The sequence below is a fragment of the Aotus nancymaae genome, unplaced genomic scaffold (genome assembly GCF_030222135.1).
Source record: "Aotus nancymaae isolate 86718 unplaced genomic scaffold, 86718_ANA_hifiasm-v0.15.2.pri h1tg000036l, whole genome shotgun sequence".
Classification (NCBI taxonomy): Eukaryota; Metazoa; Chordata; class Mammalia; order Primates; family Aotidae; genus Aotus; species Aotus nancymaae.
Genome location: NW_026988450.1, coordinates 83,690,105 through 83,717,417, shown reverse-complemented (window position 1 = coordinate 83,717,417; position 27,313 = coordinate 83,690,105). Strand labels below are relative to the sequence as shown.

Sequence of the window (27,313 nt, the reverse complement as noted above, 5' to 3'; positions counted from 1 at the left end):
TACTGAGATTGTTCAGTCCTGAATGTATTTGTATTGATTTGTTTCTGGTAGTAGCTTGTCCAAAAATGTATGTAGAAAGCAAGTATTTTATGATAAAATTGTTGTGTAGTACATGCTCTGTGTGGAATTCAGAGGAAAACCCAGATTTAGTGATTAACAATGCCAGAAAATGCAAGTAACTAGCCATTGTTCAAATGACAGTGGTGTGATTTCTCTTTTGTGGCCTTTTAGACTTTTGTTGCCCTGAAATTCCATTTTATTGGGAACCCATTTTCTACTTGGTCTTTATTGACAGGGATTTTTCTACTTTAGTTAAGCATAAGATTTCACAAGGTTTACTGTGCAGCTCGCTCAAGGTCACACAATAAATAACATAGTAAGGATTCAAATTCAGACATGTCTTTTGACTCAAGCTTCAGTATTTTCACTGTAGTTGGTTAATTTCAAATATCAATTAATTTCTCAGAAACACTAACAAGAAAACTAAGATTTCTTATAAAGAAACACAAGAAAACAGATCCTTATGGTTTGTTTTTTTCTGGCAAATGATGACTTATAAAATACTATCAATTACATATACTGTCACAGACATCACCAGTAATTTTAATGATAATTCTTTGCATGAATCATTGAAATTACATATTAGAATTTTATGGAACCTAACATTGAAAAACCAGGTTGAAATACTGGGGAAATGTAACAAGGAGAACTGTTACCACAGACTGAGGTTCTGGGGAAGGTCTGGAGAGTAGAAAAGAGGTCAGAGATTAGTCACCAAAACGGGGAGGCCGGGAAGGCTGCCACAAATGAAGTGTGTGGTTATAAGTTCAAAAAATTTACAACTTTGGGGAAAGACCAAGATCAAGGTTGGGTTCCTTAAGCCTATTTTTTTGGATTTCTGTTTTTAATTCCTCAAGTCCAACTACACCGAGTTGGTCAAGGCATGGAATTTTTTGGTATTGGATTCCTTGGCTCTTCCAATACTATTAGAAATGGTCTATCAACATGTTATGAGCCAGGGTACGGTATTTCTCTGCATCACTTGTTAATCTTGCATTTGTTTTTACAGCCAATCCTTCCATCTGCCATACTAAAGTATCTTTTTGAGGGGATTTCTGACAAACACATTTGATATTTAGATTTCAAAGCCGTATCTATTACTCTTTAAGAAAACACTGATTGTCAGCTGTAATATTTGCGTATGTGAAATAATTATCCCTTTTGATTTTTTATGGGATTGTCAGCATCTTCCTTTGACACAATGTTAGAGCAGCAAATGGTTTAAAAAGTGTTTCTGGGGAATGTGGTGGCACACTATGTTACATCAATCTTCATATCAAATTATACAGCCTCACTCTTTAAATACGTAGCATTAAAAGAATTTAAACTATGATTCTTATAGTACTGTATTTAAATCAGTTAAGAAATTGTGATAAGAATACCTACTTTGTTTTAATATTACTTATAGTTCTCAACCTTTGGCTGCTTATCAGAATTATCTGTAGAATTTAAAAAAATTATATAGACAGCTGAACTACACCAAGACTCAGATTAAAAAATAACGGGTGATTTTCTTGGCACTCCCCACCCCACTTTTTAAGGCTGCATAGGTGACTCTTCTGTGCAGCCAGAATTGAAGATCACATCAATTTCCACATTATACTTTCAATGGTACCAGATTTCTTACAGTGTTTCTAATAAAGAAATGTTTAAAACAGATGCAGACTGACACGTTATAAATTCAACTGAAGAACGCACATAGATCACCTTTCTAGTGAGTACTGCATTAGGTGCTGGTGATATAAACATGAGTATAAAAGGGTCCCTGCCACTGTGGGACTGTTTATGAAAAGGAGATGGATTCTCAACAGCCCAGCAGGTTCTGCTGGAGGACGGAGCAAGCATAGAGCATTGTGAAAACATAGAAGCCTTGGTACTTATAGGACATGGAAGAATGGGATGTGAGGTGAGGAGAATCACAAAGGGTTGTTGGGTGCTATAACTACTGATTCAAGAAACTGGTGGCTCTCTTGCAAGCAATCTGGCAAACTGTCCTGTTTGCACCATTTTAGAAACTTCTAAAAATCACAATGTCTTTGAAAGATATATGTGAGAATAACTGAAGAAGCCATGAAGATTTTGATGACAAGGTAGTCTCACAAGTTAGACTTTACATTTTAATAGTAATTGAGACAAGTATAAACAAGCCATAACTGAGAAACTCAGTATCAGCTTACATTACATGAGTGAGTGACCTAAGATGAGCAGAGAAAGAATTGGGGCCAAATCAGGAAAGGCCTTGCTACCAGGCACTGTGGCTCACACCCGTAATCCCAGCACTTTGGGAGGCTTAGGTGGGTAGATCGTTTTGAATTCAAAAGTTTGAGTACAGCTTGGGCAATATGGCAAAACCCTGTCTCTAAAAAATATACAAAAATTAGCTGAGAACAACAAAGAGTAAAGAGACAACAGTACAGTCTCGTGCCTGTGGTCCCAGCTACTCAGGAGGCTGAGGATGGAGAATCACTTGAGCCTAGGAAGTGGAGAGGTTGCAGTGAGTGGAGATCACACCACTGTATACCAGCCTGGGTGACAGATTGATACCCTGTCTCAATTAAAAAAAAAAAAAAAAAAAAAAAGGGCCTTGCTAAAGTGATGGCTTCTAATAGAAGTAACAGTCTTGTATCAATTATTTAATCCACCCTATTTAAACATTACTTGCTAGCACTAGCAATATTGCTATATGTGGTGGGACTGGAAACTGCCAAGGCTGAATGCCACACACCTCCCTTAAGAAATCCCCTTCTTTTTCAAGTTGCCACATATGCTTTACACCCTCTGTAATCAGTTTCCCTGACCCTAAACTTAAAAGAATCCAAGGAGAAATCAATTATCTTGGAGAAGCACAAGCAGGACTCCACCAGAGCTGTACTAACATATGGTATGTATATGTGTATCTGTATTGTTTTTCCAAAATTCCAAAAATTGGAATGTAAGATATTTAGCTTCAATAGTTTTAGATAAAGAATTGTAGAACTTTAATGTTAGCCACTGACAGAATTTATGATGTGTGACATGCTTTTCATATATGACATGCTTTCAATTTCACTTAACTTTACAACAACACTATGAGGTAAGTACTATCTATCTATTGATCTATCTATCTATTTATTTTATTTTAAGTTCTGAGATACATGTGCAGAACGTGCAGGTTTGTTACATAGGTATACACGTGCCATGATGGTTTGCTGCATCTATCACCCTGCCATCTACCTTAGGTATTTCTTCTAATGCTATCCCTCTCCTAGCCTCCCAACTCCTGCTATCCCTCCCCTAGCCCCCCAACCCCTGACAGGCCCTGGTGTGTGATGTTCCCCTCCCTGTGTCTGCATGTTCTCATTGTTCAACACCCACTTATGAGTGAGAACATGCAGTGTTTGGTTTTCTGTTCTTGTGTCAGTTTGCTGAGAATGATGGTTTCCAGCTTCATCCATGTACTATTATTGTCACCCCCATTTTACCTTAGAGCACAGGTTAAAAAACTTGCCCATGGTCACACTTTAATTTACTATATCTTGATATGGCCTTAATTGAGACATTGTTTTAATCATATTACTTTGGCTAAGTTAATATGCATAGGTTTTTTTCTCTATGTAAGATGTCTTATTGGGCTATATACCTATATTTTACTTCCAATGCAATGTCTCTAAAATGTAGCAACATCTAAGACTAAATCCAATGGCCGGGCGCAGTGGCTCATGCCTATAATCCCAGCACTTTGGGAGGCTAAGACAGGTGGATCACGAGGTCAAGAGATCAAGACCATCCTGGTCAACATGGTGAAACCCTGTCTCTACTAAAAATACAAAAAAAAATTAGCTGGGCATGGTGGCACATGCCTGTAGTCCCAGCTATTCGGGAGACTGAGGCAGGAGAATTGCCTGAACCCAGGAGACGGAGGTTGCAGTGAGCCGAGATCGCGCCATTGCACTCCAGCCTGGGTAACAAGAGCGAAACTCCGTCTCAAAAAAAAAAAAAAAAAAGACTAAATCCAATACTTTTAATAAATCATTTCAAAAAGGTTGCAATTGGATTAAATCCTTCTATTTTATAAACTTATAAACAACATAAATTCATTTTCATGTGGTACAGCATTCCTTATAAATGGCAGATAAAGGAAATATATGGATTTTTAACGATTATTTCCCTACTTTCTAATGAGTATGTCTACTTTTTGGTCCTTTACAGAACATTAAACAAAAAGGCATCAGAGGAAGAAACAACTAACAAAAAAGCAAAATATTTCTGCCTTTACACTTGCAGTGTGTCCAAGTTAGGTTTGTGATACTCTGTACAGAACATGATCAGATATGAGGTGAGCTGGAAGCAATCTATCGCCTGGTGACAACGAAGGTTCCAATGATCATCCCACAACAGTCAGTACTACTTACTGAGCACCAGAAAAATGCCCAGAAGTGACAGATACATAAAATAAAAAACACAATTAAAAATTCCAAGTGCCATGTGCCAGGCTCTATGCTAAACCGTTTAAGTATATTCTCTCACTTACTTTGTTTTGTAGATAAGAAAACTGAGAGCTAGTGAAAGATCACATACATAGCTGCTAAGTGGAAAAGTCAGGTCGGCCTGACTCCTAAGTATATAATATTTTTGCTCTATCTTGTTTAATATACATGTGGAATTGACTGTCTTACTCTAATTTCTGGGAGATTAACCATGTACACATACTTTAGGACACCAACAAAAGATAATACAAAAAACATAATAAAACACAACTACAGCTCAGTTACTTACTAAAATTGGGGTAAAATATAATCATAATAATACATTTTGTAATTACTGAGAAAAACTGGAAAAGACAAAATAGTTACCATTTATATAATGGCTTACTAGTAAGTACACTATTTTTATATCAATTATTTAATGTAATTATTATAATTCTGTGGACAACCTAATTTCAATACATCCCAAATTAAGTTTATTAACTTTTTCCTAAATCTCACTGCCATTTGAATTAATTATATCACTATCTACCCAACAGGGTAAGTGAGAAACTGAATTTACCATCTACCCCTCTTTTACTAGGCCAGAAATTGCTTACTCTTTTCAATTAAAGAGCTCTTAAATGTATTCACGCTGTCAGACACTCACTGTTATATTGTAAGTTGAGGCACTTACTGTAAAAATATTGAATCATAAGTTACAAACAATTTTAAGGCTCTCAATGCACACTCATAAAAATTACCTTCCAAAAGGAACATATCCCTTCACGATGACAAATACAAGGGAAAAATATCTACACCATGTCCGAATATTATTTCAGTTTCTAAAGTTGTGAGTTTAACAATGAGGTAGGAATCGATTCTGAGAAATTCAGGCACCAACATTCTCCATTTTAAGTCAACCTTCAACAAGTAACTTTGAGCTCTATCCTTAAGTCTGTCCTCAAGTCTGCTTCTAACAGATTTTAGGACTCTAAACAATCTAAGTTAAATGAGCCTTTAACAACTTTTTATTGCACAAGTAAGATATCAAAGTGGCATGCATAATTTTATTTAGATTATTTGTTGGGATTTTACTGACTGGAGATGTTATCAGAAGAGACTGTAATAGTTTCTGGATGTAGTACCTAAACTCAAACTAACAACAGGTACATAGAGAAGTGTTATAGCAGAGTGCCTAGACTGCCTGGGTTAACATGCCAGCTCTAGCACTCACTCTCCATGAGTTCAGGGAACTTCCACCATCTCTGTGCCACAATTTCCTCATCTATAAAATGGTATAATAATAGTAGCTACAGCTGGGTGTGGTGGCTCATGCCAGTAATCCTAGAGGCTGGCATGGGCAAATGGGAGGCTAAGGTGGGCAGATCACTTGAGGTCAGGAGTTCGAGATCAGCCTAGCCAACATGACAAAACCCTGTCTCTACTAAAAATACAAAAAATAGCTAGGCTTGGTGGCACACGCTTGTATGTAGTCCCAGCTACTTGGGAGTCTGAGACAGGAGAATCGCTTGAACCTAGGAGGTGGAGGTTGCAGTAAGCCAAGACTGAGCCACTGTATTCTGGTGTGGGTGACAGAGTGAGATACTGTCTCAAAAAAAAATAATAATAATAATAATAAAAATTAAGTAAAAAAATGTATCTAAAAACACTGTAAAATGCTTACAATGGTAAGCGCCTACTACATGTTACTATAGCAAATTTATTGAACAACTATTATGTATATTACATCTGCTATCTCAATTATAATGTTGTAAGTCAAATATTAGTCATCATTTTACAGATGAGAAAAGACTTAAAGAAGCAACCCGGTCAACATCACAGAGCTAAGGAAGTAGGTAAAACTGACATGCACATTCAAGCTTTTATGAATTTATAGCCATTGTCTTTTTGTTTTTTTTACTAAAAATCATGCTACCTCATTTTAAAAGTCAGAAATTATACAAAAGTTATTATTCTCTTCCACTAAAAGGAGACTATATATGCAAGATTTGTAGGAAAAACTTTTTAAAAATCAGTAAATACATTTTAAGAATGTATGAAACATGAGGACTAAAACATGGGAAGACTTTAGAGTAGGTCTTCATCTTACAGACTTAGAATTCTATAGTGAAGATTTAAAATTGTTGGTTTGATCATCAACACAAGCACGCTTTAGAAACCCTGTCACGTAATCTGCATTTTAGTAGTGAACCTGCTTCCCTGGTATGTTCACTCTCCACAGCATCTGTCATTGCTATGAATGGCTGATCATAAGTACTGCTGTAGTCTTCTCAATGCTATTAAGCAGATGGCAGTGCTAAATCCAAATGATGTAGTACATCTCCCTGGTGGACTTTGTTTTCATTTACTACCATTATTCTACAATTCCTCAGTGGTAAATCTCATGCATTCTCAAGAACATTAAAGAGTAAAGCGACAGTGGCAATTGATTTATTGCCACTAGCATGCCTTTGCCCTGCTACCGTGTTGCCATACACTTGTGGAGATCACGCATGAAGATTCCATGTGTGATCTCCTCTACATTATATGAACCTATTTTTTTCCCCTTACTAGTTGCTTTTGAGTTAAGCAAAAGAATGTAAGCTTGATCTCTAAGAAAACGGAGTATGAGGATTAACTGATATTCATTAGCTATGTGACTCTGCTCAAGCTCAAATTCTGTGAGCGTCATCTCCTTTTGTAAAATTAAGGAGTGACAATCCTACAGAAGTTCTTAGGAATTAAATGACACAATATGTATGAGAGCACCTTGATACACAGTAACTCACACTTGGTAAGTACTCAATAGCCATTTCATTCCTTCAAACTTTGTTAAACAAATGAATCTTGAAAAAAAAATTCCTTTCATTTGTATTCATTTAATTTTAAAGAAATTCCTGATGAAGATACAAAACTTATTTTCAATATAACCAGGGCACCAAATTTGGTAGGAAACTGTAACTTAGTGAGCAGCTCAGTGTTGGTCCTCAGACTCATCTGATCAAACTTTCAGTATGAGCAGTGTTACAGGTTGTCCACTGGCTGGTGGCACAAATGCTCAGTGCAGCATCCACCAAACCCCAGCCACTCAGGGACAGCTCTCAGGACATGCAGTGTATTTGCCACCTACATACACTCCTATCCTGTTCGTGACTCCATACGAACTCTCCATGTTAATTTTCTTTTACTTTAAAGAAATTTGCCGTAAGTGAATTAGAGTAACAATCACAAAATCGTGTGTTTGATATGCTAATCACACTCTTTCAATAATGTTATAATCTAATTATTAAAAATTTTTTACATAATCTGCCCATGTAGCATCTGAAATCACATTGTGAGACATGGAGGATATGTCTCACAATGATATGTGTACCACTCTTTGAAAAACACTAGTATAATGGAATGAAAATGGACTTTGAAATCAATAGTGTCATTAAGGGTGTCACTCAGGCCCCTTATTTAACCTCTCTGAGTCTCAGTTTTCTGAATAATAAATTGAGGATAATATCCACCTTTTAAGGTTAAGGTTAAAACGACAAGGAGTGTGTGTATGTGTCTGACTGATACACCACAGCAGATGGTCAATACATAATAACTATAATAAATAGCAACACTTACACATGCTAACACTCAGTCTTGAGCTGTTCCTTCCCTTTTCCCTGTCAGCATTGACAAAGATTCTGTGCTTTGCTAAACTTTAGTCAGCCTCCTGATCCTTCTCCTAGGCCCATCAGTGCAGTTCCTTGTAAAATCCAGTTTTAGGAAACAACTTTGCTGAGTCAGTTTAGCAAGAACCTGCCACCCATGATATCTGATCACCCTCAATAACTGATCAGGTTCCTTATCCTCTATCATTCCCAGGGGAGGAGATGTCTGATCAGTCTGGCCTGCTTTAGGCAAGAATCCTGTTAGGTCAGTTCAGCCAAAATCCCCGCTACCACTAATGTTTCCTCTCAGTAATTTTCTATCTCCTGACCCCCACCCGGCTCCTTGGCTATAAATTCCCACTTGCCAATGCTAGGTGCAGAGTTGAGCCCAGTCTCTCTTCCCCCTGCAGTGGTCCACGTATCTACTGCAGTGCTCCTGAATAGTCTGTCTTACTGTGCTTTAATATTTTTTTTTTCTTTACAGGGTTGTAGTTTCACTTTTTCACCACTGTCTCCATTCTTTTTTTGTTTTTTACTTACCATAGGGTCCTGAGAATTATGTATTTAAAGGTCTATGGGGTAATTTGCATTGATATCTCTTGTTTTTGTTGATGTCTACATAGTACTGTATTAGAAGTATTTTTGTTGATAGCTTATAATGCTCTATTTTTATTAGCACTTTTTGAGACCCTTTATGTTCTATTTAGTTTAGATCACTATGGGAGTCGAACAGTTCTTTGGAGAAATTATACTTATTCAGAAACACGGGCTAAAAATATTATGATAGTTATTAGGACTGTGAATAAGACATCAAATGTAAATTAATTCCACTTAGTTTAGAATAAAACAAACACATTTACAAGGGGTTTCCAGGACTCAAAAATAGTGCCTGTGAAGATTCAAGCCATGTCAGGGTAGAGAAAGGGCTCTGAGGGCTGAAGCCATTATCACCCACTCTTTTTAATTGACTACACTAGCTATTCAGAAGCTGTATATCCATAGGAAGTAATCAAAATCTATTTTTGAGCCAATGTGTATTAGAATAATTCCAATATTGTAAAGAATAGTATATATTTCTCTTCATAGTAATTGTGTCAAAATCTTGTTATTCACTAAATGTGTGAAGTTTTAGACAAACAATGCTTTTGTTTTATACTATAATGCTATCATTATCAACGTCATTACAAAAATCAATGGGGAAATGTAGCTGAATGAACTATACTGAATTTTTCATAGGAATTCTCATTTGTACTCTGGTTTGAATACAAGGCATGTAAAAATTGGACGAAAAAATTCCTAATTTATAAATCCTCAGAAGAGAAACTTGTTTTTGTAACACAACAGTGTCACAATAAGAAGGACCTCAGAAGTTTAAAGGTCACTATGGAAAGAAGCCCTTCCACACCACAGATCACACTCAGTGGCAGCCAGGCCACCTTGCTGACTTACTCAGTTTTGTTTTCAGGTGGGATATGGCTGTTGACCTTACCAACTCTAAGTGCACAGGAAATACTGACACTGACCATCCACAGGGGAAGATGCCCTTTGCAAAGTTTCCTCTCTCATTATAAAACATTCCCTCACACGGTCCTTGCACATTTCCCAGGACCTGCTCTTTGTAGCCACTCTTGTGTGAAACAACAAGCAGAAGGAATTCAGAGCTGTAGAAGGAGGGCAGGAACTCAGGTTCACGCTGCATTCACACTGTGCTACCTCCCTTAGGCAAACCATCTCATTCAGTCCTCAAGCAGAAAAATCAGAGTGGCCAACAGATCTCCCTCCACACAGTTTACAAAGATGACATGCTTTTCTGTCTCCTTCAGCTTTTAGGCTGGCCCTCTGAATGAGAATCTTTTTACACTTTTTGCACAAGTAAAAACAGTTACGCATTTTATAAACAGAGGCTTAGAGAGGTTCAATAACTCACTCCAAATCACAGAGCCAGTAAATGTTAAAGCTGGCGTCTGACCATAGATCTGTCAAACTCTTAACAACTGTGGCACTGGCCTCTGTTTTTGATAATGCATCAGCATAAATAAAAATGTTTTTGAACTTGTAACTATAATGTGCTTAAGTATACTATAATATTACTAAGTTATATTTTAAATAACATACAAAACATTGAAACAGGCATTTAAAAAGCAGGAATATGAGGCGCTGCTTTCCAGTTCTCTGCGACTTGTGGATTGTTTTGCTTATGCTTAAGTGAGTATGTACCAGAGACAAACACAGTGAGAATCATTTAACTGAGTGCTGTCTATGAGAAGACACTGTAATAGAGAGCTTTCCAGTAGCTACAGGTAAAAAAAGTAAAAAGAAGTAAGTGAAACTAATTTTAACAATTTTTTAACATTCTTTTTTTCATAGGAAGTTTCTGGAATGTGGTGTGAGTTTTACACTTCCAGCACATCTCAATCTGGACTGGCCATGGGTCAAGGGTCCACAGCTCCACATCTGGTGGCTGCCACGGGGGACTGTACAGCTTTTACCTCTGCTCTGTGCTCTCTCCTACCACACAAAATGCCAAAGAACATTTGCAGAACAGCTTTGTACTCTAAAAGGAGGCCAAGTAAAGAATTCTGCACTAATACTGAACTATAACTGCAGCATCGCACGTACTTTCAAATTCTGAACTGAGAGAACTATTTACATATAAAATGAATCTTATGGAACCTGAATTGTCAAAATCAAGACATGTTAGATTAGACATCAAGTGCTACATGGAACTGCTTACTGGTGCATATCAAGACTGGTGCTCCTTGATAGCAGTGACAGTAAATGCTATTCGCTGAAAGGATCTAATGTAAAATTGGAAAAACAAATTTCTTAATTTCACTAGTCTTAGACTACAACTTTAATATGTATATTTAATATAAATTAAATTCCCTGTTTGTTTAAGGTAGTCCAGATTTGATAAGGCAAAACTTCTAGTTCATACTGAAGCATAATTCCTAAGAGATTTTAAAGCATCACAAAGTATTAGATTTTTGAATACTGTATATGGGAAATAGAAATAGGAATTAGTCCCAGCAACTGTAATCAAAACCATGACAAAAGGAGAGCTGAAAGACAATGGAGAGAGTACAAAAAGGAATGTTTAGGCACCAAGGTGATTTCTTTATACCGCTGCTTGGCCTCCTGAGTTTGAATGAGGAACTTCACCTCTCTGAGTCTGGGAATGATACTTTTAAACTCGAATTTAGCAACATTGAAGCAGATGCAGAGAGGGGAGACAATTTATGTAAAGTGGATGAAATAATGCCAAGCACACAGTAAATACTAAGATGATGGCCGTGATGCTTTCCTTGTTAATATCTACTATTGATATTGAGGATGATCTGAAAATCCGCTATCCTCACTGGTTCATGCCAGGTTCCTAGTTCTGAGACATGCAGTGTTGTGCTTAAACCGGTGTTAGAGTATGTGCATTTTATGTGCTGAATTGTATACCTGGCCATCTCAAACTCATATCTTGAAACCTTAATCCAGTACCTCAGACTGTGACTCTATTTGGAGACAATGCCTTTAAAGAGCTGATTTGAACTGAAATGAGGCCTTTAGAGTGGGTTCTAATCCAATCTGATTTGTGTCCTTCAAAGAATGAAAATTTAGATACAAAAAGAGACACCAGAAATGTGAGTACACAGAGAAAAGATCATGTGAGGACATGGAGAGATGGTAGCCATCTGCAAGCCCAGGAGAGGGGACTCAAGAAGACTGGAGTATTTTATTATGGGAGCCCTAGTAAACTAATATGGCGCATAAAATCATTTCTTCACCCTATGTCATAAAAAGCTGCTTCCTTTCAATTTACAGAAGAGCAGCTATTTAGTGCAAGCTAAGGGCACTGCAGTGGAAGAGATACTAATATATGCTCATAGTCAGACCTCAGTTCAAAATTTGTCTCCTTTGTGCAAAGTGTACAGTCTTAAGCAAGTTATCCAATTGTGCAAGCCACTGTTTTCTTCTTTAAAAAAGACGTTTATTTTACATGTTATGAGGATTAAATGAACACTGAGGGTGTCTAGCAGTGGCTTCTGCATTTGCCCGTGTGAGCACTTCTCATACAATTCTCTGTATTCCTTCAGGTAAGACAAATTGTAGCACTGAAAAGATCACTTCGTAGAAGGTGGTTAGCTGAAACAAAAGATGTTTCTTTTCGTGAGTCTTTCCTGATATTTAAAGGGCTTATAATTTACAACATATCAGTATCTTAATTAGTCTCTGCCTCTGGGCTCACCATCTGTGTATCCAGCCTCCACAACTATCATCTAATTAATTTCTCTAAATTCAAGTATAAACACATCATACCTTTACATGTAACTCTTCAATGGCACTGTCTCAGCTCCTTGTGGGGGAAACATGCCGTCACTCTTACTGCCCCACCTCTCTCCCCAAAGCTCCTGTGTGTCACGTGTTCCAGCCTACAAAGTTATGTGTAGTTGCCACACAAAACTTACTGTTTGATGCCTCTGTGACTTGCTGCCTTTCTCTGTGAAATGCTCTTCCCTGTCTGTCATCTGGTGACTCTACTTATCCTTCACTTTCTCAGGTAAATGTTCGCAGTACTCTCAATCAGAATTTATTATTGTCTTCTTATGAAAACAATGAATCTCCCCAGACCTCTCACAATGATTAGAATATTACATTGTTTTTCAATATTTATATTTGTTTCTAGCCAGTAAGCTTTTCAAGGATAGAGTCTCTGTCTTAATAATCTTTGTATTCCAAGCATCAAGCACAATGCCTAGCATAAAATGAACATCAATAAACACTGTTGAATAAATGACCAAAGAATAAATGCTTGTCATCTATCATATTAATATATAATCAGAGCTTAAAGTGAAAAGACCATGAGATTTAAAAGCCCGGGTTCCCATTTGAGATTAGTCATTTACTTCTCTGAGCCTCAGTTTCATCATGTATATCAAGTCTTGCTGTTGTCATTTGTATTAAAACAGGACATGTAAGTAACAGATTAAATTCCATGCCTGATTTAGCGGAGGCTCTAAATCAATGCTAGCTCCCCTTAGTTATCTCAGTTTACCCACAGTCACATTTTGACATCACTCTCCTGGACAGATCACAGTATTTAATTCGGCAAATGCTTTAAGTTTGGTTCTTCATATCAAATATCAAAAACCAAAAGATCATACGGTTTTTTATGATATACATAATACTTCATGAAAAAGTTACATCTTGTTTTCTACATCTATTAACTGGAGAAAACTATATTTATTGCATAGGACTGGGTTGATGCCTGTGAAGATCTACTGAAATGATACAAAAAGCATTAGTACAGTAACTGAAACACATTAAATACTCAATAAATATTAAGTCACTTCTCTTTCCTCCACAGAATGAATCGAACTGTAAACATCACTAAATTGTGATATAGTTCAAGTAAAAAAAAAAATATGCTTGCATTTGAAAGTCCAACACACTGAATATAGTCATGTGCTGCATAACAATGTTTCAGTCAACAGCAGACTGCTGGTACAGTGGTGGCTCTCTAATATCATAATGGTGCTGAAAAATTCCTATCACCTATGACATCTCAATGATCCTGACCCTATGTAGGTCTATGCTAATGTGTGTGTTTGTGTCTTAATTTATAAAAAGGTAGGCCCGGTGTGGTGACTCACACCTGTAATCCCAGCTCTTCTGGAGGCCAAGGTGGTCAGATTGCTAGAGACCAGAAGTTTAAGACCAGCCTGAGCAATATGGCGAAACTCCATCTCCACTAAAAATACAAAAATCAGCCAGGTGTGGTGGCACATGTCTGTAATCCCAGCTACTCTGGAGGCTGAGGCCCAAGAATTCCTTCAACCTGGAAGGAGGGGTTGCAGTGAACTGAGATCACACCACTGCATTCCAGCTTGGGTGACAGAAGGGAAAAAAAATGTTTAAAAAGTTAAAAAAAAATTAAATAGATAAAAGTACATAGAATGAGGATATGAGGAAAGGAAATATAATTGTACAGCTGTACAAATGTATTTGTGCTTTAAGCTAAGTATTATTACAAGAGTCAAAAACTACAAAAGCTAAGTATTATTACAAGAGTATTTCATGTGTTTCAGACACTAAAAGGTCAAAAATTAATTAAAACTACAGGTTTATAAAGTGAAGAAATTACAGTAAGCTAAGGTTAATTTAATATTGAAAAACACTTCTTAATAAATGTAGTGCAGCCTAAGTGTATAGTGTTGATAAAGTCTGTGGTGGTGCACAGTAACGGCCTAGGCCTTCACAGTCACTTACCACTCACTCACTGACTCACCTAAGAGCAACTTCCAGTCCTACAAGCTCCATTCATGTTAAGTGCCCTGTATGGGTATACCACTTTTTATCTTTTATACCACATTTTTACTGACGTTTTTCTATATTTATATACACAAACACCATTGTGTATCCACTGCCTACAGTATTTAGTACAATAACATGCTGTGCAGGTAGACCATACAGTCCAGATGTGTAGCAGGCTATACCATGTAGGTGGGTAAGTGCACTCTATGATGTTCATGCAATGACAAAATTGCCTAAGGATGCATTTCTCAGATCATATCCCAGTCATTAAATGATGCATGACTGTATATAATAGATATGGGAACAGAACTAACAGATATGTGCAGTGAGACTCTCGCACAAATGCACCAGGGTAAGAATATGCACTGGCAGTCACACACTTCAGTTACCATTTCATCAGCTGTTCAGTCACAAGCAAGGGCCAGAGTCTCTTGGTTATCTGATCTCCTCATCTACAGCAATACCATCAGCTTTGTAGGATTGTTGTCAGGACTGATGTGTTCAGACAACCCAGACTGTAAGGCCTTACAAAACTTACAGAAACAGTGCCAGGAGTATAGTAAGCACTCAGCAAATGCTGTGGGGGTGGGAGACTTGCTTTGCTAGGATATTTAAAGTACATATTGAAATATTTGTGGATATTTATGTTTTTAAACAAAATCAGAGAAGGACTTGTTTATTTATAAAGGGTACAAATCTTTGAATTAGAATATGTGACTTAGAATTTCATCTTTCCACTTACTGTGTGATTTCTGGCAAATTACTTAATTCTGTGCCCCTTTTCTTCACGTATACAATGAAAACAATGTCATATATTTCATAAAGTTGCTGTTATACTTAAATGAGACAGTGTATACAAAGTCTTACCTAGCATTCATCACATGCTAGCCACTGGGCTCCATAAGTGTTAGGTCTACCCTCGACACACTAAAGGGCACAAACACGACATACAGGCTTCCACCAACAAAGACCAGTTGACAGTCAAAGTTTGAAGGCTACTCAATACTTACGAGTTACAGAAGAATAAAATTTGGTATGAGCAAAAACATGGTTTTTTTATATCCCTATCTACCTTAGTACCAGAGTTAACAAATAAGAGAACCTATGAGTTCAAAGCTCGACTTGCACCGGATGAGTTCAAAAGTGAATCTGTGCTTTCATCAAAATCACCTCATAGTCCATCTTACTTATGCTTCATAATCACTATAAAGCCAATATTTTGTTTGGTGTGTATGTATACCTTTGTCTTCCACTTAGAATTTTAAACATAAGACACACTAATTTCATATATCAATGAACATCAAGGTAATGTTATCAGAAGAGGTAACTTTGAAGCTCTGTTTTGTCTCTGGTAACATTTGCTTATTTGTGGGTAAATATTTCTTTGGAAAATAAATCACAACTAAGTCATTATTCACAGGAAGGAGTCTGAAGTTGTTAGAAAACAGGAGAGTTGCTGCTTAGAAATTGAAATGTTCTATGAATAGGAATCAAAACTTTTAAACCTTCTTCTCCAGGCACTGACAATGTAGAATACTTACAAATTTCCAATGTAATTTTGGGCCTTAAGACTAAATAGTCACAGAGCTTGAGGCCATTGTTCTACCTAAAATATACTGAATACTTAATTTTTAGACTAAAACTTCAATTTTTATTTCCCAAGCCTGATTTCTTTAACGTTATGGTAAACTTGGGTAGGGTAATACATGCTGGTTGCTAGAACAGATAGTGCTTGTCCATTTAAACAATTATTAAAACAAGCCAAATTACCCTCTCTAGCTGACTGCCATACTTTTCCCAGAATATACGAATGTGGAAGGGAATGGTTTTTGTTGTGGGGTCTCGTAATAAAGACTGACTCTTACCTTTGGGCTGGGGTGCTATAGCTGTTATCATAGGAATCATAACTCTGTTCATCATAAGCAGTGCCATATCCATCATCATAGTCCTAAAACATAACAGGAGAAGTACAGAAATATTCAGAGAAGTTTCTAAAGAGAAAGAAGCATTCTGCTTTTAGTGAATTTCCATTAATTCAGCTAGCATTTAATTACATGTCTAATTATAGCATAAAGAAAAATATAGGAGTGACTTCAGTGAAAATGGTGGAGAACCTCCCAACAGTCTCTCTACAAAAGCAAAGAGAAATTGGTAAAAATGGTCAGAATCACCATTTTCAGAACCCAGGAAGTTAACCAAAAGACTGCAGAGCTCTAGAAAACATTGTCGTTCTTCTTTTTTTAAATAGCTGAATCCTGCTAAGAACAGTGATCTTTGTGCTGTTATAACTTGGTCTTATTCCCATGCCCCCACTCCCCAGCTCTGCAGAAACCTTGAAAACCAACAGCCACAATCACCAGGAGTCTACATGCCACTAGAAGGGGCAGAACAAGGCTGGAGTTCTGCCAAAACCTCATTCCTAAAGAACTGTCTTCATCTGACCTGACTCAGACCTCACCCCTTGTGAAATACCTTTTTCCTCAGAGTATTTGAAGAAAATAATTAGAGCCAATTGTTTGAAATTTCTGCAGCCTAAGGTAGTCAAGAAAAACTAAACAAACAATGGGCTAATCAAAAACCTTCAAAAGAAAAGTGGGGAATGAGGTGTCCAAAACAGGCCTTGGAAAGCTCTGAATTATTCCTGGCAATCTGGAAGGCTGGGACCATGCATAGTGCCACATGCCTGCCCAGAAAAGACCTGAGAGAGCTCTGAGCTCTCTCTTCTGGCTGATCTTGAGGTGAAGCATGAATTACAATATGCACCCAGAGAGCCTTGGCAAAGATTAGAAAGCTTCCAGGCATTTACTAAAATTTCTGCCCAATCATTAGCTGACTACTAAACTAACACAGAGGAGACTTCAATAGCAACACACAAAAAATAGACTTTATAACATTAGTTTAGAAAAGTCACTAAACAAATAAAAACAAATAGGAAACACTGGAAATTTTTGATTTCCAGAGTTTACACATTAAACGTTCAGTTTGAAACCAAAAAAAATTTGAGACATGCAAAAAAACCACACAAAAGTATGTCCCTGCAGAAGAAAAAAAGCAGTCAATAAAAACGGTCCCTGAGGAAGCTGAGACTTTGGACTTTTAGACAAAGACTTTAATTTGGTTATTTTCAATACAGTTGGCACTTGAACAACACATCTTTGAACTGTGTGGGTTCACTTACGTACAGATTTTTTTCAACCAAATATGAATTGAAAATACAGTATTCATAGAATGTGAAACTCATATATATGGAGAACCAACTTTTCAAATATGTGTGTTCTGCAGGGCTGATTATGGAACTTGAGTATGTGTGGATTTTGGTATATACAGGGTATAGCTGTGTAGTCAAGGAATTAAATAATACACTTTCTAACCAACTAAAGTGTAAGAAAAGTGTCTCATCAAACAAATATTAATATAGATACAGAAAACATAAAGAATCAAAATAAATTCTTAAGATGTAAAGTACAATAACTAAAGTAAAATATTCATTCAAGAAGCTTATCGGCAGATATAAGAGGATGAAGAAAAAAGTTAGTCAACTTGAAGATGGATGAGTTGAGAAAATCCAGTCTGAGGAAGAGAAAAAAAAGATGAATGAACAGAGTATCAGAGACTTCTGGGACAGCATCAAACATATCAATATATACATACTGACAGACCCAAAGGAAAAAAGAGAAAGGAGTAGAGAGAGTATTTTGAGAAACAATGGCTGAAAACTTCCAAACTATGATGAAAAACTATAATCTATACATCCAAGAAGCTCAATAATCTCCAAAAAGGATAAACTCAGAGACCTAAATGTAGACATGGTTATTGTCAAACTGTTGAAAGACAAAGAGAAAGAGAAAATTTTGAAAGCAGCAAGAGAGAAGCAAATTATCACATGTAAGACATTTTTATAATATTAGCAGGTGATTTCTAACACAAACTATAAAGGCCAGAAGACAATGGGAAGCCATATTAATGTTATTAAAGAAGAAAAAAAAAAGACTGTCAACTAAAATTTCTCTATCCAGCAAAACTATCCTCCAAAATTGAAGGAGAAATTTAAAAAAAGGTCATTTGAATCCACATGAAAAAAACAAAGAACATTGGTAAATCCCTAGGTAAATATAAAAGATAGTATAAACATATTTTTTATTTGTAACTCTTTTCCTTTTATCCAATTTAAAAGACAAATGCATAAAAGAACTATAAATCCATGTTGATGGGTATACAATGTATAAAGATGTAATCTGCATGACAGTAATAAGACAAAAATGAGTGGAGAGAATGGAGCTATTAAAGAGCAAAGTTTTTGTGTTGGTTTAATTCTGAGAAAGCAATACAAACAATTTAAACATAAAAATGTAGAAAAAGAAACAACAAAGTAGTGCAGTAAAAAAAGAAAGAAAACGTTTAACACAAAAGAAGAAAGTAAGGTACAAAAAAGACATAAAATATGTAGAAAACAAATGGCAAAAAGGCAGGTATAAATCCTACCTTATCAGTAATTACACTAAGTGTAAGTGGATTCAACACACCTATTATAAGGCAGAAATTAGCATCATGGGAAAAATGATCCAACCGCATGCTGCTTATAAGAGACAAACTTTAGGTTCAAAGATAAAAACAGGTTTAAAAGAAAAGTATGGAAGAAGATATACCAAGAAAACTAACTAAAAGAGTATTAAAGTGACTATAATACCTAACATTAGATAAAAGAGACTTTAAGACAAAAATTGTTATTAGAGAAAAATGACATTTTAAAAAATGATAAAAAGATCAATTCATTAAGGTAAAATCATTATAAGCATTTATGCATACACACACACACACACACACACACACACGTAACAAGAGCTTCAAAATACATGAAGCAAAAACTACCAGAATTAAAGGGAGAAACATAATTCAACAATAATAGTTGAGTACTTCATCAACAGTTTTTCAGTAATAAGTAAATATCTAGAAAGAAGGCCAAAAAAGAAAAAAAAAATTGAACAATACAAATCAATTATACCTAACAGACATCTATAGAGAAATCTACTCAAAAGAAGCAGAATGCTAATTCCACTGCACATGGAAAATTCTTCAGGATAGACCATAAGTCTTCCCAGATCAAAATTTACTATAAAGCTACAGTAATCAAAACAGTATGGTACTATAAAGCTTTCAACTTTGTAAAACAAATGTTAATATGAAGGGACAGTGCTGTCTTTGTAGGAGTAAGACATAATTTATATATAATCACTAATGTTTAAAAAAAATTTTAGAAAAGAGCAACTGAGTATTTGTTAAAGAGCTGTATGTTAGGTATTTTGATGACAATGTATAATATAAAGTGATAGTCATTAAATGAGGGCAGAGGATAATAAAAGTCACAAATATGATTATAACACAATTTGTAAGCCAAAATATTCTTTATAGTAGCCAAAGGTAGATTACTAATTTGACTATGATCTTCTAATAGTCAGTCAAGGAAGAGAAAGCTGTCAGAAAACAAACAAACAAATATTTTGAGATGACTTTGGTTATCAGGTAACTAGCAAAATGCAGACATTACAAATAATTCTTATGAATTAAAAGAAGCTGGAGGCTCCTAATGGAAGGAAAATTCCTATTAAACCTTCATTTAGCACTTATGCCATTTCTGGCACTCTGCTAGACACCATGGTTGGAAAGAAGCATCCTAGTCTAGTAAGCAGGGTGACATGAGGTGTAGTGGGACACAGATGACAGACATCTAAAGAGACAACTATAATTCTACAAGTCAACTGCTGTGTCGAGGGTAGGCACTGAGGTGGGACAGACCATTAGGAAAGAGAAAGTAGAAAAAAATTTCCCAGGTGTATCAATGCTAGAAATTAGTTTCAAAGCACAGAAAAGTAGAAGTTGCCATTAAAATAGTCATTAAAAATTAAAATTAGGCAGAATGAACAGCAGGTGCAAAACAAGAGGTACAGAAAGAGACAAGAACTAAGCTCATCCGAAGAATCAAATAGCTTGTTGTGGTTCCACTGCAAGGTACAAACGGAAGAGGAGACTCAGAAAATCATACACTAGTTCATGAAGGACCAAGTTAAGGAACAAGGATTTGAATGTGGAGTGACATCATTCATGCTGCGTTTATGAAATATCTCTTGGTGTGTGGGCATGAAACAGAAACGGTGAAGATGAAGGTTAAGATTCACAACTAGGTCACTGTATCATGCATACAGTTTGGCAAAATGCAAAGATCATGGTTTCTTCAGTAATCTGTTAGCTTGGAAAAAATATGCTTCTTCAAATAAATAATTCTGTTTCTGCACATATCTAAAGAATCAAGATTGTAAATGACTGGAATTCTAAACAGTATACTATTTTAACTCTACAGTTATGACACCCATTCCTTACTCAATTATTCTGTCAGCTATTACAACATTAGCAATTTATCTGAATTTTCAGATTGTTTAGGTCTTTGCATTACTGACTTTAGTAATTTTATACTCAAGATTTTAGGAGGTTAAATTTGTAATTTTCACAAGATTTCATTAACGATGATTTCACAGTTAGATTTGGCCATGGTGGTGAATATTTTGTACTTCCATTATGACAAGTGTTATTTGTTCAGTGGACAACACTTGAAACATATAGAGAAGCATGAAGCAGAGTGCAACAGATGAAAAGGAGGAAAAGCTGAGTGTGACTGCAAATCAGTGTCTAAGTTTCCAGGCAGGGAGCACAGAGAATTCTTGCTGAACATCTTCTACTGTTATCACAAGGTAAGAGATGAGGTCACTGGATGATAACAACAGTGAAGGGAGATTAACCAATAGAAAAATGACTCAGAAAATGATTAAAAAGAGGAATAGTAGAGGGCAGTGGAGCTGGGTAAAAGCCTCTAACCCTTAAGTGTTTTTGTCTGAGGACTGGGTGATCTGAGAGTTTAGCAGGCCTCCCTTTTTTCCCTAATGCGTTTATCTTCCAGTGTTCTCAACCACTGGTTGCTCATTTTTTATTTATACAGTTTTATGTTATAAAATTCTCCTGTAGATGTTTCTGAGGCTAAGATAAAAATTTAAAAGAAATAGTGAGTGCATTATTTGCTATAATTCAACAGATAATTGAGTGGAATCAAAATATAAAAGGGGATGTCAAAGATTTAGATCAAGCACACATCTAAACTTAGAATCTACTCTTAAAAAGCTTGCCAAAACCTGAGATGAGAAACTCACTACACTTCACTGCTGGCACTGCTCAGAAATGCTGCAAGATTTTCTTTATACCTAAATATGTAATTTCTCACATTTCCCTACTTGCTCCTAGAGAACATCCCCACTTTGACAAGCTGCAGTCTTCATGCCAGTCTCATTTTTCTGCAACGTGTCCTGTGCCTCCAATGCAATGATTATTTCTAGTTCATGTGTTGTTTCCTATAAGTCTCTGGCCTGCCCTCTCTGTCTAGTGAATTTTTCCCGGTGATGCTTAAATGAGAGCTTCCAATTCTGTTATAACTTCTCAGTCCCATGAAAACAGTCTATGATACCTTTGTTATGCCAACAATGGACCTAATATATATACTTCCATTACTGGACTGCATAGGGTACGCCTAGCTTTTTGCCTTACCTACCATTCTGAATATGGATTATGTCTTTTTCAATCTTTCACACCATCACATCAGGCACAGAGTAGTAACAGTGCCTGGAACACAATGAGGACTCAAAAGATGCTCATTACATTGCTGGACTGAATGCCTCTAGAGGCAAAGCAGGCCAAATCCTTCTCTGCTTAGTCCTCTCATCTCTTTCCTGAGTTTTCCTCAGTTGGTCCATATATCTCTGGAGCCTCTAGCCATTCATCAGATGACCAAAAGTGAGGAAACCTGGCAGTAAAAAGTTATAAGCAACCTAAAGAATTTCCTCTGGAAGAAGCTTAATAAAGCTCCTTTACTAATCCCAGTACTTTGGGAGGCTGAGGTGAGCAGATCGTTTGAGCCCAGGAGTTTGAGACAATCCTGGGCAACATGGAGAAACCTTGCCTCCACTAAAAAACATACAAAAATTAGCCAGGCATGGTGGTGAGCACCTGTATTCCCAGCTACTAGAGAGGCTGTGGTGGAAGGACTGCTTGAGCCCAGGAGGCAGAGGCTTCAGACCAAGGCAATGCAGGGCCAAGACCATGCCATTGCACTCCAGTCTGGATGACAGAGCAAGACCTTATCTCAAAAATAAATAAATACATGCATACATACATAAAACAATCCTATGTTGTCAAAATTTACTGCAAAGATGTTTTATCCCTTTCTTTGCACTTTATATATAAGGCCCTGCACTTGTGCACAAGGCAGTGCAGGAGATACAAGAGATCTCTAACACTGTGGTGAGAATCTGCCAGTCCATACACACCTAGGAAGGCATTTCTATCTGGATAAAAATCAATGCTTTCTGCTTTAGCATCCCATTGTCATTTCACCTAGCCAATGAGTCTATTTTTAATCTCCCTAAATTTCTCTCATACCCATCCCCCATTCTCTACATTCCCAATGTGAATCATTTCATTCAGAATTATTAGATTCATTAGAATCATTCCAAATTCTTCAACTGGACTAGTCAGAGACCCTAACTGATCCCAGCTTCCTAATGCTTCCTTATCTAAACATTCCTCCAAATTTATACAGCTAGAATCCAAATCCTCACTTGTATTGCTTCCCTCCCTGCTTAAAATCTCCACTCTGCACTACTCTGTCCTGAGAACAATAGGGGGAGATTACACAATAAATAAAGATACAAGATAAAGAACAAATTCCTAAGCCTCTCACAGTTATGCCCTTAGCAACTCACCCCCGGATGGTGCCTGCCACTGCTGCTTGGTGCTGTGTGCTTCAGCACCTGCCTGACGCCCTGCGGCAGCTGTGTCATCTCACACCGCAATTCCTCCGCACAGGCTATTTCCTCTGACATCACCTTTCTGGTGAGCCAACAAGAAGACTCCAGGCTGAATTATCCCTCTCTCCTTTGTGCATCCATGATAACTAAGAACTTGTATATTCACAGCTCCTGTAATTATTTCCTTGCCTCCTCTCTCTTTCACTAGACTGCAAGGTCCTTAAGGGTAAAAAGCAGGCCTTTCCTCTTGTATTCTGACTGTCTAGCACATAGGAGGCATGTGGTCATGTTTGTTGAATAAATAAATGAAGAAAAGAACTAATTAATGACAAGTGGCAGGAAATGTAGTAAGTGCTTCTTTAAGAAGAATGTAACTTGAGGAGATATTGTATAATAAAATGTAGTGTGCATTAAAATACTGTAAAATTTGATGACAAGAACTCACCTATATCATTTTCTGTCAAACATTAAGTAACGGTCTTAGATTCCCTGCCCTCAGCAGAAAAACTGCCTATGGAGCACTGTATTCTACTTTTGAAAGTCAGAACATTATTAAAAACAGTGAACAAACATGGATGAGAAATTAACGTTATTATAAACATAAATAATGCTTGCCTCATTAAAAAGACTTGCTTGTTCATCAAGTCTGACTTTTTAGCTTAGAAACGGCATTGAGCTGGCAGAGGTGAGCTGTCTGTTTGGTGGGTGCCAGACTACAGGAAGGGAAGATGTGTTCTAATACAGGTGGAGAGTCTTCATTTGTCATTCCCGACCTAGAAAACTCAAAGTGACACATGGCCAAACACCACAGAAATCTTGCTTTGAAAAGAAGAGATTTTCCAGGATAAAGGAAACAGCATGACCTATTTAATTCTATTTCTGTCCAAAGTAAAGTTACATTTAAACCTGGGAAAAATCATTTTAAATGAACAGATGAATTTACAAAAGAGTGATTGTTAAAATACTGTTTCAGTTTTGAGTCTTTTTAAAAGAATGTAATTATGCTATCTGACATTTCACTTTAATTGGGATAATAACTGGTCACTTCAACATGTAAAAAGTTTTCATATAAAACACAGTGTTAAAAGCTTAGTCTTGCAATGATTATTTTGAGTTTAAAAAATAAACATTAACTGAAACAGTCTTTTCAGAAATTCAATTTTCACTGGAGTTCTGGGAAATAGTATCTGGGTTGATGTAGTGTCACCTCTGAGACTCACTAATTAGATAGTGAGCAAATCACAAAGTCAAATTATTTTATAATTAAAGATAAAAGTTACCATATTACCATGATTCTAAATAAGAATCATTCTCATATCATTTAAATAAGGCATCCTTTAAGAATTAAATCACATGCCCAGTTGTTAATTTTATGGCTGTGAGGAAAATATTATGTGACTTCTAGACTAATAAAATGTCTTTGTATCAGTGTTTGGAGTCTGATGACTATGTTCAAACTCCCACTCTACTACTTACTAGCTGTGTGGCTTTGGGGAAATCACTAATTTCTCTGAATTCCCATTTAAAAATCTGCAAAATGGGAATCACAATACGCCTCCTGGTTGTTTCCAGTGATTGTGGGAGGAGTAGCCAAAAAATATTTATGAAAATTGTTTGGCACAGTTCATACCTAATAAAGGAATAAAGGTAGTTCTGTTTTAGTTAAAAACCTATTCCTTTTAACACTCTCAGGCTGTCAGGCCAGAGAAAAATCAAAGCTATCCAGGTATCTGACTTTTATAGAATATGATGAATTCTTAAAACTTTCTCTAAAATGTGATGTCTACATTTCCATCCTGCAAATACTCATATTAACTACTTTGTTTTTTAGGTAATGACTGACCAAGATTAGCTGCCATTCTACTACATCTAAATACAGACTTTTAAAATATGTCTGTGTCAATCATTCATAAGATGTCTTCTCTTAGTTCATATCCAGCTGAGATAGAATTGCATTTGTTTGATTTGTCAAGGTGCTGAAAAATACAGTGAAAGAAAACCAAAATAACAATGAAGTCAGAAATCCTACAAACAAGTAAAGGGAAAACTAACTGTAAATGAAAAATTAAAGAAAAATGAAATTAAATCAGAAATTCCACAAAGATAGGAGAAAATGGGACTAACTAAATTTTCCTGGGTCCATATTAACCTTGTATCATGCTACAGGTTTTTATAGACATCTTTCCATCTATCCTAGAGCAGACGTTGTTGGGAACGTCTGGGAAGCAGACGTCGTTGAACACCGACTGTGTCAGTTACTGTGCTGAGCACTGGGGATATAGCATTAAAAACACAAACAAAACAAAAATCTTTGTCCTCATGGGGAAGCAGAGAACAAAACCAATCTAAATATACAGTATGTAAGATAATGAGAGTTTGGGGAGGTTTGAGATTTTAGACACTGTGGCCAAGGAGGTCCTTATAGTCAAGAGACTCTGAATACAAATGTGAAAGCGGTGAGGGAGCTGGCCACACGGAGTTTACGGGACCAAGGGGAGAGCATTTCAGACAGAATAAACAGCAAGCATAAAGGCCACGAGGTAGAGGGGTGCTGTGGTTTGCATGTTTGTGTACCTCCAGCATTTATGTTGAAACTTAATGTCCACTGTGGTGGAATTAAGAAGTTGGGCCTCTTGGGAAGTACTTAAGACATGAAGGCTCTACTCTAATGAACTGGTTTAATGCCTTTGTGACAGATTTCAGAGAACTGCCTGACCCTCCCGTCACTGCCATCCATTTTGCCCTTCGGCCCTGTGGGGACACAGTAAGAGGCACCTCTATGAATCAGAGTCAAGCCTTCCAGACACTGAATCTGTCGGTGCCTTGATGTTGAACTGCACAGCTTCCAAAACTGTGAGAATACATTTCTTTTATAAATTATCCATCTAAGATATCTAATTACATCTAATTATTATAGTTCATTAATATTGTAATTTTGTTACAGCAGCAGGAATACATTAAGACAAGAAGTAAAAGTGGAGTGAACCAGGAGAGAGGTGCAGGGACCCGACCATGTGGAACCTCTGGGCTTTAAATGAGTAAGGTGGCCATGAGAGAGAGATTTTGTGCTCAGGGTCCTTTGCACCTGGTCCAGTCTCTTACCTTCATGCTTCGTTGATCTAACATCCAGTGCACTAGTTCTTTCTCCAGCTCTGTCTAATCTGCTACTAAACCCATCCATGTAGTTCTTTTCAGTTTTGGTCCTTCTCAGTCACAAAATGTCAATTTTTCTATATGTTACAGTTCTTTGTTTAAATCATCAAATTTATTTTTTAATTCCTTTACTATAATTGAGTACAGTTAATGTTTGCTATCTGAATCCATTATGTCTGCTTCTATAGTTTTCCTTAGCTCTTTATTATAGTACCTTCTCGTATGCTTGTAGTTTTGTACTGAATATATGCAAATACACATGAAAACAATAATGTCAGTACTATGTTGCTGTATTTCTCCAACATAGGAGAATTAGCAATTCTAGGTTAACCTTAGCCCCATAAAAAAGTGTTAAAATTGCAAGCTGACCATCAGGCATCCTCTGGAAGTATAGTTTCTTTGGGATCCATTCTACCAGCCCAGGGGATTTATCAGTTCCTTCATCTAAACTGGGTAGACCCTTAAGCCCCATTTTTAAAAACTTCTCCAAGCTCTAGATTTCTTTTAAGACTCAATTCACATTCTCATCTGCCTTCTTTAGAAATGAGCAGAAGCTCATAGCAGTATTTCTTACCAGGCTTCCACCAGAGAATGACCTTGACTTCCTAAGACATCCACTATGTGTAAAATGAATTATGTCTTTCCTCTGTATTTAGAATGATACTAGTATGTACCATTCTTAGGAAAGTTGAGGAAACAGTCACACCAGTCGTTTTTCATACTCTGTGATTCAGAGGAAAATTGACTTTCATTTCCATTTTCCTCCAAGCTATTGGCCCAGTTATGATTATTTTTTAGCCATTTTAGCTTTCATGCCGTCAAAGTTTTTTTTTTTTAATTTGTTGATTGTTTCACC

The 27,313-nt window shown here is 36.6% G+C and overlaps 1 protein-coding gene across 4 annotated transcripts in view; it reads right to left on the bottom strand.

The window, feature by feature from the left end:
- KHDRBS3 (KH RNA binding domain containing, signal transduction associated 3) overlaps window positions 1-27,313 on the bottom strand; it is a 195,451-nt gene that overhangs the window by 32,151 nt on the left and 135,987 nt on the right. For all 4 annotated transcript variants that reach the window (XR_010345640.1, XR_010345641.1, XM_064384623.1 and 1 more), the window contains exon 7: window positions 16,324-16,406. Coding sequence is in view for 2 of the 4 variants with exons in the window: in XM_064384623.1 (XP_064240693.1) it covers window positions 16,324-16,406 (83 nt within the window). In the remaining 2 variants the exon portion in view is untranslated. The remainder of the gene's footprint in view (window positions 1-16,323; window positions 16,407-27,313) is intronic.